Source organism: Chamaea fasciata, unplaced genomic scaffold (genome assembly GCF_029207755.1).
Source record: "Chamaea fasciata isolate MVZ Bird 193981 ecotype frontalis unplaced genomic scaffold, bChaFas1.0.hap1 SCAF_19, whole genome shotgun sequence".
Taxonomy (NCBI): domain Eukaryota; kingdom Metazoa; phylum Chordata; class Aves; order Passeriformes; family Sylviidae; genus Chamaea; species Chamaea fasciata.
In genome coordinates this window covers 2,327,960-2,342,566 of record NW_027094104.1, presented here as the reverse complement: position 1 = coordinate 2,342,566, position 14,607 = coordinate 2,327,960, and the positions used below count along the sequence as shown (strand labels likewise).

At 45.1% G+C, this 14,607-nt stretch overlaps 2 protein-coding genes across 4 annotated transcripts in view; both read left to right on the top strand.

Annotated features, from left to right (window-relative positions):
• ERN1 (endoplasmic reticulum to nucleus signaling 1) overlaps positions 1-3,869 on the top strand; it is a 32,140-nt gene extending 28,271 nt beyond the window's left edge. The window contains exons 18-22 of one of the 2 annotated variants that reach the window (XM_066200421.1): positions 132-279; positions 740-867; positions 1,445-1,568; positions 1,807-1,874; positions 2,085-3,869. In XM_066200421.1, the coding sequence (XP_066056518.1) occupies positions 132-279; positions 740-867; positions 1,445-1,568; positions 1,807-1,874; positions 2,085-2,291 (675 nt within the window). In that variant the 3' untranslated portion in view covers positions 2,292-3,869. The remainder of the gene's footprint in view (positions 1-131; positions 280-739; positions 868-1,444; positions 1,569-1,806; positions 1,875-2,084) is intronic. The other variant, XM_066200422.1, reaches the window with a different exon arrangement.
• An 893-nt stretch (positions 3,870-4,762) lies between these two features.
• LOC136299248 (sterile alpha motif domain-containing protein 9-like) lies at positions 4,763-13,179 on the top strand. Of its 2 annotated transcripts, none has more exons than XM_066200687.1 (4): positions 4,763-5,267; positions 6,161-6,665; positions 7,117-7,161; positions 7,641-13,179. In XM_066200687.1, the coding sequence occupies exons 3-4, from the start codon at positions 7,158-7,160 to the stop codon at positions 12,299-12,301; spliced, it is 4,665 nt and encodes a 1,554-aa protein (XP_066056784.1). In that variant the 5' UTR covers positions 4,763-5,267; positions 6,161-6,665; positions 7,117-7,157; the 3' UTR covers positions 12,302-13,179. The 2 variants fall into 2 exon arrangements, with proteins under 2 accessions (XP_066056784.1, XP_066056782.1); XM_066200685.1 differs by having other exon boundaries at positions 6,092-6,665.
• The last annotated feature ends 1,428 nt before the right edge of the window (positions 13,180-14,607 follow it).

Below are 14,607 nucleotides of genomic sequence, written 5' to 3'. Positions count from 1 at the left end.
GGCTGCCTTGCAGCTCAAATCTGCGAGTCAGAAATGTTCCTTCTGCTCTCAGATGCAAAATAACCACCCTAGGAGAACCAGAGCTGTAGGGGGGAAAGATGTCACTGCTACTGGAGGCTGTTTCTTTGCAGACATACACCGTGGACATCTTTTCAGCTGGCTGTGTCTTCTATTACGTGGTGTCTGAAGGTGGCCATCCCTTTGGCAAGTCCCTGCAGCGGCAAGCCAACATCCTGCTGGGAGCATACAGCCTGGAGGCTCTGGATGAGGGGAGGCACGGTAAGGACTGCACTGCAGGCATCAGTGAGCGGCCCAGGCTGCTGAACACCAACACCAATGACAGAACAAGGCCCACAGTTACTCCCAGCCTGGCAGGGAGGAAAGTTATACTCCTCAGGTCCTCCTGAAGTGTCAGAAGTTCTTGGAGTTAGTACACCAGAGCAACTCTGGAATACACAATTTGGAACCCTGCCATCTTGACTGTGAAGTTATTTCCTGTATTTAAAGGGTGGGAGAGAGCTGAACTTTGATGTTCTTAGTCTTTGGTATTTTTTCTGTTGGTTGTCCAGCGCATCTGTGAGGGCAGCACTTGAACTAGCAGGACAGGAGGAAGTAGAGACCATAATGAATTTCTGAAGTACAAAATATTATAAAATGTAAAAATTTTACATTTCACTACAGCCTAGGAACGTAGAGAAAATAAAACAAAGGAAGTAAATTTCTTTGCACTTCCTTGCAGAAGACATTGTTGCTCGTGATTTAATAGAGCAGATGATAAACATGGACCCTCAGAAACGGCCATCTGCCAGCTGTGTGCTCAAACACCCCTTCTTCTGGAGTCTAGAAAAACAGCTCCAGTTCTTTCAGGTTTGTGATGACCTTTTCTCTCCTCTCAGTTCTCAGGGCTCCTGTAGACTTTTTCAGGTCTTGAACTCAGTCTTTCTTTTGTGCCTGAGGTCATAGAAGCCACAGCCTTACTGTGAGGAGTGAGGCCGCCCGGTTGTAAAACCTGGGTGGAGCTCCTGAGCAATTGGCTGAGTCTTACAGCAGATCTTTCAGAGGGGGGCAGAGCTGATCTTACCAAGGTCAGCTGGCGGGAGGGAAGTGTCCTCTGGCAGCTGCTGTACCCACAGAGACCCTGGCCAGGAGGGTTTTCAAGAACAGGTGTGAACATGCACTGAATCCTGATGTGGGGTGGGAAGTGGCTGAGGCCTTGAGATCCTTTCCAGCCTTCTCCTCTTTAAAAAGACTTTGGCAGAGGGTGAAACAAATCATCTCAGGAATCCCTTCCTATTCTATTGCTATTCCCAAGCACTGGCATGGAGTGAAGTGGAACTCTTAACTTTACTGCCAGGACAGGCTGTACTTGGCCAGAAGCAGAGATTCAAAAATATTTGGAAAAACTTGGAAATAAAACTAGAAATAATCTGAATGTCTCTTCCAGGATGTTAGTGACCGGATAGAGAAAGAATCTTTAGACGGTCCAATAGTCAAGCAGTTAGAAAGAGGTGGAAGAGAAGTGGTGAAATTGGACTGGAGAGAGCACATCACTGTTCCCCTTCAGACAGGTAATGGACAGCATTTTATCAGAGTGGGAATTACCTGCTCCCCGTTTGCTGGGACAGGAACATAAGGCTAACACTGCCTCAGCTTTGGCACCTCCCTGTTACTTGCCAGTGAAGTGTTTCAGATGCAAGTACATGTTTATGTACTGAACCACACCTACAAGGAGCTGTGGCTGCAGGCACACACCCCCAGCACCTACAACTGCATCACAACACAGGAAAAACTTTGTTTCTCTTGCAGATCTTCGAAAATTCAGATCCTATAAAGGTGGCTCCGTCCGGGACCTTCTGAGGGCCATGAGAAATAAGGTAAAGGAATCTTTTCCTGGTGCACTCCAGGCTCCTGCCTCCAGCTGCTGTTATTGCCAGCCTGTATCAGAGCCTGATTTAGGTATTGAGCCCCTTTACAAGAGCCCAGTAGGAGGTTACTGTGTCCAGGACCACCAACAGCTCTGTTTACAAGAGTCTTCTGAACAACGCCTCTGACTGAGTTTTTCCCTCTTCTGTTTCCCTCCACAGAAGCACCATTACAGGGAACTGCCTCCTGAAGTGCAGGAGACGCTGGGCTCCATCCCAGATGATTTTGTGTGTTACTTTACAGCTCGTTTCCCTCGCCTGCTCCTGCACACCTACCACGCTATGCACATCTGCTGCCAAGAAAGACTCTTCCAGCATTACTATGCTGAGGACTCTGCAGAGCTGAGCCTTACAGGAGAGACAGTTTGAGAGCAGAGGGATGGAGCTTTCTTCTCTGGGACCAACATTCCAAGCACAGGCCTACCCTTAGCAGGAAAAAGTGGGATCAAAGAGCTGAATTCTCTCTCTGAAGAAACCAAGCTTCCAAAAAGTGCCTTGTACCTGTGCTGGATGAGGAGATGGTGGAGCCCAGGGCGCGAGTGGTGAAGTGATGAACCCTGGGGATGGAGTTACTGACTCCAAGGCAGTTTTTCAAGACTGTGGAAATGGAGAGCAAAAGCTGGATATAACCATCACCCAATATCCCTGTACTGTATGTGATTTTGTAACCGATGTGTTTCACTACAAAAAAAAAAATCAAATTCAGTGATTGAAATCATATAATTACTCGGGACTGGGATGTGCAAAAGGAGCCCTTTGGCTGTAGCAAATTATCTAAACCTGCCATTGCACTATTGCCACATTGGGCATCAGGCACACCACAGTGATTGTAAAGGGAATAATTCATGATTATCCAAAAAAATGGTATGGAAGTACCATTTCTGTTGAATCAGTACTACCCTGGAAAATTAGTCCCTCATACTTGAGCAGAAACAGTTTTAAAAAATACTGACTTGAAACATCAATTCAAGGTTTGCCTCCTCTGAAAATAAGCCTTGTTGTTTAATGTGAACCAGTATTCACAGAAGAGGTTGAAGAGTCCTCGACTTAACTCACAGTGTGAGAACAGATCTGCTCAAGTACCTGCAGCAAACACTGATGGCAGCTGGGAGCTGCCTGTGACTCATCAACTGCAAATGTCCCTCAAGGGGTAGGAAAAGGCCACAGCCACAGAGCCAGGGGTGAGATGAGTCCTGGGAAAAAGAGCTAAACAGAAACCAAGAGCTGCTCAGAGCAGTGAAAGCAAGGCAGTGTGAAGTGCCACAGAGCTGTAGAACCTCATTTCCTGTGTGTGTGGGCTGGTAATTCCATCCACAGGAACCTGTGTGGTTAAAGATGCAGTATTTCTTTACACTGGCCCTGAAGCTGTGACAAAGCGTCGTGTGTGCTAGGATGAAGAAATGCTGAATTCTAATGTAACTGGGGTGTTCTTTTACAATATATTTATTTAATGTATTTTTATTTATTTAATTTTTACTACAACGTGGTATCAAATCCAACTGGTACAAGTATGAAGCGTGCCAAATCAGTCTTAATCAGTTTTGTGTTTATATTTAATCATCCTAACAACTGGAAGAGGAAAGTGACAGTGCATCTTTCAATGGAATTAATTAAAGGAGAAATTACAACGTGAGAAGTTGTATGACTGTGCCATTGAGTCTTAAATAAATTATTGCCAGTAATATGTAAGATGGGGTACATACAGCTGCTTTTCTGGAGATACTTTATAGGATTTTACCCCTACTTTTACAATGTGTCAGAGCAATTTCGCTAAGATGCCAAACTGTGCAGGTTACATGTTTCTAAAGCTTGAAAAAATGATGGTAATTTTACCTAAAAAGATTCAAAGCCTATTTCATATTTTTGTATTTTTCATGTAAAGGTCTTTTATAAATCTACTAAATAAATACTTGTACTCAGATTAAAACCCTCTGGTTTTTAGTGCCAGTGTGTGCCCAGGGAACGCAGCAGGCAGAAGTGAGCAGGGAAGAGCCAAGGCCTGCAGCAGCCCCGTCCTGCCTCCATCGGGAAGGGAGCCTGCTCAAACCAACGGAGGAGGCAGGAGTTGTTCAGGTGGGGGGAGCACTGACCCTCCCTGCACGCCCGGGAGGGGTGCACTCTCTTTTAGAATTTTATAAGTTTAGTAGAAATAAAAAAAAAATAGACAAAGTAGGAGCCGGAATAAACCAAGCTTCTCAGCCAAGGGGGGACTTGGCACCAGGTCTGCCCATCACCCCCCTCCACCCTTTAGGACTCCTATCTTTAAGGAGGACCGTATTGAATATTCAATAGATGGTAATCAAACATTCCTTTTTGATCTGTTTTAAGGATCCCCGATAATCTTTTAGATTTATTTTGTGGGTGTCTCCACGTAGTTTGGTAACATGGGTATAAATTTTCTTTTGAGGTTTTCTGGTTCTTTTCAGTTGGATAAGAAAACAGAAAGTTAACAGGTTTTTTTCTTAAAAGGGGCACAAGGTGACCCCCTTCCCATAGCTTCAGGCTTGGTGGCTTAAGCGTTACAAAAAACCCCCCAGCCTCAACCTTCTGGTCTGATCAAAAATACACATTCATTACCCTTCTAAATTCTTATTAATAAAAACATAATGCAGTACAACTATAATAGTTATGTGAAAAGCCAACTATATAATATACACTTCTAACAGTTACTCTGACAGTCCCCAGGCACCAGCCCCCTCCAGCCTGGTGGCTGAGGCAGGTGCAGAGGTGAGACAAAACGGCAGGAATTTGTGCTGCTGTGCGATAAAGAAATGCCCATAAACAAATGGTTTTGGTGAAACCGAGCTGCTAGCTGATCACGTGCTTTACGGGAAACAGAAAGTCACTGAGACAGTTCTGCTGCAGCACAACCTTCCTGGGCCCCAGTGGCACCGAGGGCTGGGATGAGGAGCCTCCCGTGCGCTGTGACCCTGCCAGCCTCACTTGGTGAGGGGCCCTGGAGTGAGTAGGTAGCTCATATAGAGGGCAGTGAGGTGGATCTGAAGGATAAAAATACAAAAGAAAGAATAAATATATCCCACTAACCGGTTTTGGTGGGGCTAAGGCTCCTGGATTGTAACCGCAGCTCCACCCAGCACTAGGACTGCTGCGAAGAGGGTGGAGACTTGAGACATCATCCCGGGAATGTTTGTATAAAGCAGTTTCCCCTTTTTATTTCCGGACTAAGTTTGCAGACACCTGCAGGACCTAGAGACCTGCTCAGACTGCTGCCCGTGCAGAGCCTGGCAGCACGGGTGTTGGAGCCTCTTCCCTCCCTTCCTCCTACGGAAACCCTCTCCCTGCAGGCAGCACTGGAGACACGCGGCCACCCGCGGGCTCTGCAAGGTAAGCCCTCCGTGCGCTGCGGGCCGTGGGTCATGCTCAGCCTGGCGGGTTACTCTACTGGTAGCAGGTTGAACCAAAAGCGAGGACGTCCCTCCACTGCCACCCGCCCAGCTCTGTCCCCTCGGCCACCCCACTGGGGTAGGAGCTGCTCGGCAGCTCCGCGGGACTCTCTGAGCAGAGTCTCTCTCGGGGAGGTGGGAGCGGGGCGCAGACAGCTCTGCCCGCAGCCGCACCCCCGCCCTGCCCCCGCGTGCCCCGAGCCCCCTGGAGCACAAACCCGCTGCCACCTCCCACTGCTCCTGAAACCAGGAGGGATCAGGGACCCGCGGACCCCCCTCCAGCCGCGCTTCCCCAGCCCTGCCTCCGCTCTGCTCAGGCTCCGTTCCAGTTTCGATTCCCCGGGCAAGGCGCTTGGCTCTGAAACGCTTCCTGACATCAGCTGTCACAGCGAGCTGGGGCAGAGACACAAGGGCGGGCTTGATTCACCGCAAGCCGAGCCAGGGTACAAGCCCAGCCCTGGGAGGTGGCCAGAGGCACTACAAGATCGGTATTTCAGGGACACTTTTTCCCCTTTCTCGGGGAAGGCCGCACCAAGTGTCCGTGGAAATTCGTCTCCCACCATTTCCATAACCAACCTGCCGCCACTTACTCTGAGGGATGCTGTACGCGCACAGCACATCAGGGCAGTCCCGTAACAGGCTCCCCCCTTGGAGCCAGCCGCTCACCACAAAGCTCCAGCCGGGCTGGTGCCTCAGCCAGCCAAGGCTTCCATAGGGCTGACCAGATGCAGAAAGGGTAAATGCACACTTGTTGGTTTTTTCCAGCATACCCTGTTCTCCCAGAACCAGTATCTCGCCAAAACACCCCCTTCTGCTGATCTTACCTCCTGCCAGGCCGTGGTCCCGGGGAGTGACGCCCTTCTCCTTCCCTCAGTCACCACTATTACAGCTGCAGATTCTGTGGAGACCTTGACCAGCTGCGCTGGTGGCCGCTCCTTTTACACTTGCTGAGAGCACTGTTTAGCACCACGAGCTGCAGGGGTGGATCTGGCTGAGCTCCTGCACCTGCTGAACCAGAGTCGAGCCTCCACACCACAGCAAGAGAAGAACCACCACCACCACCACAGTGCTCCTTTGCCTGTGACCCTGGTGGACTAGGCCACGGCTGGTTACTGCTGACTGTGAACGTCTCATCTCTCTGCTGTCACACTGAGCAGGTGTATTTGACCCATTCCTCCTGCAGTACAGAACAGGCTGTCCCTGCTGCCACCCATCTCTGAACCCCTGGAATGAAGGCTGGGCACAGGAAGGATGTCATGACTCAGGCCAGGACACCCCACTAAACAGAAAACCTGCTGCTGCGTTGGGCAGTGAGTCGAACTGCTTCTTGGAAATTTTGGTAAGCACCAGAACAGATGTGGGAAAAGAGAAGGAGCAGGAGAGAGTACACCCACCAAAGAAGGGAGGGAAAAAAGCAAGTGTGAAGGAACAAAAGGCAAGGGAAAGTGAGAAAAAGCAATAAAAAGTAAGAGCTAGAACCTGGGGGATACAGTGGTGGGAGGCCTCCTTTTCTCCAATACATAACAGAAGGAACTGTTGGGCTCAGCTGTCAGCACAAGTTTCTCCAGCAACCCCCTATTTCTTTCACATCCACGTGTGTGTCAGAGGCAGGAGCAGCTGCCTTTACACTGGCACACAGAAGCAGTGTAGCTGGCAAGAACAGGCTTTTAGAAGTAGAGAAATGACCAAAAAGGTGGGGAGGTAGCTGGGAAAACAGAACACCAAAATCAGCTTGAACTACCACAGAAATGTGAACTGTAAATCTAAAGACTGACTTTTCCCCCACCCAGGGTCTCGTTCATTAACAGCCGGATTTCCCTCACCAAAGACAATGGGTAACGTATTGCTTTCAAAAAATTTCTACTTACTTTGTAGCAATTTGCCTTTTAATATCTGCATTTGAAGTATTCATCTCTAGTGGGGAACTAATCAGTACTCCTATCATCATCTTAGGGTTTGTATTGATGTATCCTCATTTAGCAGAAAATAATCAGACTCAAGTGGGTAAATGATCTACCCAAACCTGTCCAGTTTAGGGAATCCAGCCCTGTCAATTCTTATAAACCTTACCACATCATTCCCTGCAATGAGGATCATTTCCTAGTCTCCTTCCTAGTTTGCTGCTTTGTTGATGTATTAGTCTTGCACCATTGTTCAAAACTGCTTTTGATTAAGGTTTTGGATACTTCATAATCAGAACTGACTTATTTGAGAAGACCTGCTCCCTCAATGTGACTTGTAGAAAGAGAATAATCTAACAGTGCGGCCAAACAAACATCAGTTTGTATTAGTAACACGTGATCTTAACTTCTAGATTACAAAACATTACCTGTGAATGAATGGGTTGAGGATCATGTCAAATGTTGGCTGGAATCTACTGGAATCAAGAAGGAGTATGTAGATAAACTATATGCAGAAGAAGTGACAGGTCCAGCACTAATGGAACTGGACGAGTCTTTCCTCAAAGAAATGGGAATGAAGAAAGGCCAAATCCAGATCTTAATTCACAAGAGAAATGAACTTTTGCGCCTCCAGGACAACGCACAGCAAGCTGAGGACTCGAGCAGGAAAACACTGGAGAGAACGGATGCACAAACGGGCGCAGGCAGGGCCAGCAATGCCCCTGCTCAGGGCACAGCCAGTGGAGGCAGCTCTGGTGCTGTGGGTACAACCAGCAGCAACAACACAGCGACTACTTCTGGCAAGAAGCAAAAAAGCAGCAAGAAATCCCAGCTTCAAAATGCTGATGAAGTTTTAGAGCTCAGAAACTGCCGGCCATTTAGAAGTCAAGATACTGATTTCAAATATGTGAAAGACACAGTTCTTCCTCCAGAATCAGGAGTTGGTGATTTAATCATTCCTTGCCACGAATACAAATCTTTTGCCATTGCTGCAGAACTGAACAAACTTCAACTGCAATCAAAATTTGCCTCTGAAGTGATACGATTTGCTTCAGCCTGCATGAACACTCGAACAAATGGCACCATCCATTTTGGTGTCATGGACAGTGTTGAGGACAAGGGCTGGAAACATGGACAGATCGTTGGCTTGAAGGTCAAAAACCGAGAAGACTTTATTGACGCACTGGATTATATAGAAAAGTGCTTTTCCAGTGATTTACAAGAAATTGCAAGGAGATGTATTCACCAACCTGTGTTTGTGGAAGTGATTTCAAAACACTCTCAGGAACAAAGATTTGTAGTGGAGGTTGACATTGAGCCAACATTCAGCTTGGTAAAGAACAATTGTTTTGAAGTTTATTTGCCAAAATACAATGAAAATGGTCAGAAGGTGATCCTGACCAAAGAACGAGCTCTCTACCAGAGATTAGGAGCAAAGTCTGAACCTGTGCAGCGCAACAAACTCACTGCTTTCATTCAAGCTGTGCAAGACAGGGATGCTCAAAGAGAAAAAGCTGAGCTCTCCACCACACAAGTACCTACTGAAAAACGTGAAGATTTAGGAAGAAAGTTATCAATTCTATTAAATGATGGAAAAAGCTACATGGATGATTCCCTACGCTACATCCTTGTCACAAACAGATGTGAACAGGATAATCTGAACTACATCAACTTTTTAATGCACTTGAATATTTTCTGTGTCTTTGACTTTGATGAACATTCCAATGTGTCAGGGCTGTACAGCAAATACAAAGAGCACCATGAAACAAGTTCTTATTTTTTACAGGACTTTTTTGAAGAAATTAAGACTGATAGTTCTCCCTCTCAGAAACTGTTTGATCAGACCAGCTGGATATTCTGCAATGGGCGCAGTGACTTCCTTGGGGATGAAAAATCTTGTGATGAAACTACATGGATTAGAACTAAAAAAAAATACCTGAAGAAAGTAATTACTTGTATCTGTGAGGAAATTCTGCCAGAGCGCTCTTTCATTGTGCTTTTTCTATTGCTATCACCAGTGCAGAAACCACTTGTGGACACTTTTCAGGAATTCTATACAGAGATGAATGGCATGGAGTACATCGTCTGCATTGCAGAGTCCAGAGAAAATTACAGAAAGTGGGCTAATCTAGCTCAGGCATCCTGCAGCATTGAGACCCTAGAACAATGCAGTGTTGTGGGTATGAAGCTCAGCCATGTGGATGCCACCATCCAATCAATGCTGCCTTCTACAGCCGAACCCAGACACCTGCCCACTTCCACTGGAGGCGTGTGTACACTTCCCATGCGGGAAGAAGACAAACTGTATTCCCTAGAAATCCTTTGTGCTGACCAATGTGATGACATCAAATTAAATCTTTTGACTGAAAAACAAAAACAAGACATAGAACAGAATTTCTACCGTGGGAAAAAAATCATGTGGGAAAACTTGTGGCTTGCTGACGAAAAACTCTGTGGGGATATCATTGAACGTGAAGCATGCACAGAGGCAAGTAAACTCTTAGATGGCATTTTACAAGGAAACGGACAAAATTATTCTGTGGCTAAACTGAAGATATTTCACCATCCTGGGAGTGGTGGAAGCACAATAGCAAGGCAAGTTCTATGGAAAAGCAGAAAACGTTTTAGATGTGCTGTTATCAAGACCTTATATTCACCTTCAACTGTTTGCAATCATGTGCTCGCCCTTAGAGATTATGAAGAAAAGGAAATCACTCACTGTTTTCCTGTGCTGCTCCTGATAGAAGATTACGATGATGAGTACTTTGAAGAACTACAGATTGAGTTAATGGAGGCTGTAGCAACCAGGAAAATGAATACCTCCAGGCCTTACTTCATCCTCATATGCTGTAGACGATGCAACAACCCTGAAAGGCTTTGCAAGGCTTCACCACTGGACACAGTTGCTGTCACTCACAAACTGACGCAGTCAGAGAAAAATCTGTTCAACACCAAACTTAAAAACCTGCAGCAGAAATACGCTGAGCCAGAATTTATACTTACGTTTGTGCTGATGTGTGAGGAGTTCAATAAAACGTATGTGTCAGACACAGTAGAGCACATACTGCAAGGCATCGACCCTTTCTCTCGTGACACCTGCTTGATGCGTTACGTGGCTCTCCTCAACTGCTATGTACCCAATTCATACATTTCACTGTCACACTGTGAGGCTTTTCTGGGGCTGGGGGCATATACAGAGAGTAAAGCAAGAGCATACGATTTCAAACATCATTTAAGTGAACAAGTAAGAATGATTTTTATTGAGCTAAGGGAAAGTACCACTTATATTTCATCTGTTCGGATAATACACTGCCTGGTGGCAAAAGAAATTCTGCATCAGCTTTCAGGGAATCAATCACTAAGTCAACTTGCAACAGCTCTTCTTCAGGAAAAGGCACTCTTTGAAAACAGATTTGGACGAGAAGAATTCATAAAGTTTATCAGACATCTGTTTATTCGACGTGATAAAAGAAGCAGGGGTGACAATACTGATACTCTGTTCTCCCCATTCATTGAACATGTCTGTGAAGCTGAAGACTGTGAAAAAGCCATTGCTGTTTTAAAAGCTGCATATGAACTCCTTGGAAAAGATCCTTTTTTTGCCCAGCAGCTTGCCAGACTAAATTACAGCAACGAAAAATTTGAAGATGCAAAATACTGGGCAGAGATTGCAAAATCGTATTTGCCAACTGATTCTTTTATTTTGGATACAGAGGGCCAAGTCTACAAGAGATGGTTTAGTTTCACTGTGGATAAAGTGACAGAGGAGGACACTCCTGAAACAATCACTGAGAAGATAATGATTGCTCTTAAAGCTATGAAATGCTTCAGGGCTGCACAACAGGCAGCAAAAGAAGAACGTGAAAGTATGAACAACGCTGGCTACTTTGGAGAAGTGGAAGTAGGTTGTCGCCTTCTTCGATTTTTGTCCACACTGCCTGTATTCCACAGAAGTCCAGAGGGGGAATATACTAAGCTTGTGAAATATCTCACCACAGATTACATTCCTGAAGACATAAAAAAACCATGGGGAACACTTCATTCCCGCTTAAAAGGCTTGCAGCAGAACCTGTACAACGCTCTGGAATGGATTTCAGAAGAACTAAGTTATTTCCAAACAGATAAAAACCAAGAGAAGGATGATGAAAATGATGATAAGGAAGAACAAATTTATAATCCCAGAAAATGGCTGAGACACCAGTCAGCGGTATACGCTAAATTCTTCATCGCAGAATCACTTACTGATGACAGCAACAACGGTCCTGACACTCAGTTCATGAGACGCATGAATATTTATAGGAGTGGTGGAGGAAATGTCACCAATATCCTGTCATTCTTAACAGATAAGAAAGAGAACAGGTCAGCTGAAAAGCTAGAAAGGATCCTTAGTTTCTATCCAGAAAACCCGCAGAAGAACAAACTGGATGACAATGATCTGATCAATTTTATTTTGTGCCACATCACATTAGCCTGCTTAGCACCAGGATCAGCCAAACTCCTCCCACTGTCAACTCTTCGTGAGCTCAGTTTAAGATTCTTCAAAGGAAAAAGACAATTTCCAGCAAGTGCCTTTTTTCTGCTCACCTTGCTGTACTGGCCAGATGACACATTAGACAAAGAACCTAATCCTGATAAAGATGAAATTTTAACTTCAGCCCTTCAAACCCTGAAACGCTTATATGACATCAAAATGAAAGACGTTCCTACCAGAAAGAAAAGGATCTACACCCATTTTTTTCTAGGAAAGGGTTATGGCTTAAATAAGATTGTGCACAAAAATAAAATAGACAAATTGATGGTGGGGTCCTTAGATGAGAGGAGAATGAAGTGGCTGTATGGAACTGTATGGAATATTTCCAAAATCCGTGACAATCTCAAAAGAGTTTCTGGCTGGACCAAGGACAGAAATTTATTTATACGTGGTCACGTGAAGGAGCTCTGTATCTTGCCACTCCATCGTGAATCAGTGCCCGCTGGAAATGAAAATGTGACCTTTTATTTAGGCTTTTCATTTAATGGTCTTGTTGCTTTCAATATTGAGGTTGAAAATGATCCAGCCATCAAAAGAACGTAAGATGTAAGTACAGTACTGTATACACTGTGCTCTTAGTAGGTACAGCGCTGGAAATGGCCAGTCTCACATTTAAAACTAAAAGTGGACTGCGCTGGGTAACAACTATAGTAGTGACCAAATAACTAAAAAAAATTGAACCTACGAGTAAAGTGAATTTTGAGCCAAGCCTTTGACAGTTTTGGACTCACAGAAGCAAGATTTCAAACCAAAACCAGCAATCGATCCATTTCTTCTTATCCCATAGTTTAGGATTTTAAGTTAATTTCTGCAGTGTCTTGACCAGTAAAAGAATTTGTTCAGTGTAACTACATTTTCCTTCCTGAATCAACAGCAGAAAAGTGAACTCAACATACACTGCTCTCTGACATGTACCACATATGAATTAACTACCAACTGCAAAGCCAGTGTCAGTATGCAAGAAATTTTAAAGCTGTCTTTGCAACCAGGACTGATAAAAACAGGTCTCCTCAAATTCTGCATAACGTTACATTGCTTCTCTCTAAATATTACCATACTAGACAGGTCTGTATCAGGGATGGGGTGCAGAGACGTGACAAGAGTCATGGGTGACATAAAAGATTATTTGTAAGCAGTTATGTGTTCATAGTCCAAACAATTCCTGGTGAAATGATTTTGTGTTATCATCCAAGGAATGCCACAGAATACAGAACTCAAATTTGTCTAGAGCATAGATCCATGATCTGAAAAATGCACGGGGTTTTTTCAGTGCTGTGTTTGCAACCATGTCACATTTAGCTTCTAATAATAGAAGTGTGTTGTTGTTTCACATTGTTTAAGATAATGTGACTAAAAATGCCAACCCCCCCTGTAATGTAACTTGCTTTAATCCAATAAATATTTTTTATGAAGGATTTCTACGTGAGCTTTATTACCCTGAGGATGTATTTCCAACAGTAGCTAGGTATGATTTGTTTTTCCAACTGCAGCCAAGATCTGAGCACAGCCAAAAACTGTAAAACGAACTACAAGCCATGGTGAGTTCAGAAGGAAGATGGAAGACTACTGTCTAGTCCAAGCCTTCACACTCTGGCCTCAGGTAGCAGAAACAATTGCCAGAAGCAAGAGCTGGAGGGCCAGAGAAATCCCCCTCTGCTCCCCAGCCCTGGTGCAGGGGACAGGAGTATGTTTGAGAAGGTAACTGGGCAAAGGCAGCTGCCCCAAGCATAGCCTGGGGCATTAGGATGGCTTCAAACCAGAGCAGAAACAGGATATATCAACTTACTTAAAAGCACAGGCATTAGAAGCAAAGCACTGACTGCTCACCAGATACACAACATGCTCAAAATGCTGTGGCAGAAGTACACACTTTGTTTTTGGAAAGGAACTGTTACCATGATGAAGAATTACAGCCAGCTTGCCCAGAGGGTCTCTCTCATAACTTGTTTTCTGCCTGCACACATCCAACTCGATTCTGCTGACAGCAGTGCCTTGCCCTGCAGCCCACACTACTGCACAAGCTTGAGCCTTGTCTTTGAGGTATAAACAGGGGTCTTGCTTTTCCAATATGCCCTTTTAAAGAAATTAAAAGTTTAGCTTCAAACTCTTCTCTTCATCCTCCCATCCCCACAGGAAAAAAAAACCAAACAAGTTTTAGAGAAAAAGTGTAAACTTACAGATTAACTCTTGGGGTCCCACGTTGCCAAGACCAACCAGCTGAGGCTCACAGGACAGCAGGTACACACTCTTCTGATTTCCTACCAGTCATGTTCACACTGGGAGGGCTTTAACCCGCCAGGCAACACACGGCTGCCCTGCTCTAACCAGCTCTTCGTACAAAGCAGCTCCCAAATGCTCCCCAGATTTCCCTGGAGCTCAAAGGCCCAGAGGACAAATGCCCCTTAGAGCTTCTGCACAGCAGCAGTGCTCCCTTGAAGGGTTTTCTACTGCACTTCCTTGTCACACATACCCAATTCAAAATGCCTCCAACTTTATCATGTCATAGCATTAAAATACGCATTTATCTTTACCACCTCTCAGAAATTAACCTATGAGTGAACAGTGGTAGCTAAATAAGACCAACCAGCCTAGCACAGTAACCCATTCTCATCCCATATACAGGAGGTGCAAGGATGCCCAACTCCCAAGCTACCTGATCTCTCCAGCATTTTGCTCAAAAAAGATTTAGAACAGAGCACCTCCCAGCATGCCCACGCCATCAACTTTTATGACAACACTGTTAGAAACTTTTCCTCCACATTCCGACTCTTCCAACTCCAACAGCTTTGTACAGTATATTCAGCAGGACAGTGGATCAACAGCAAAAAGAAGTTACAAGTTGAAGTCAG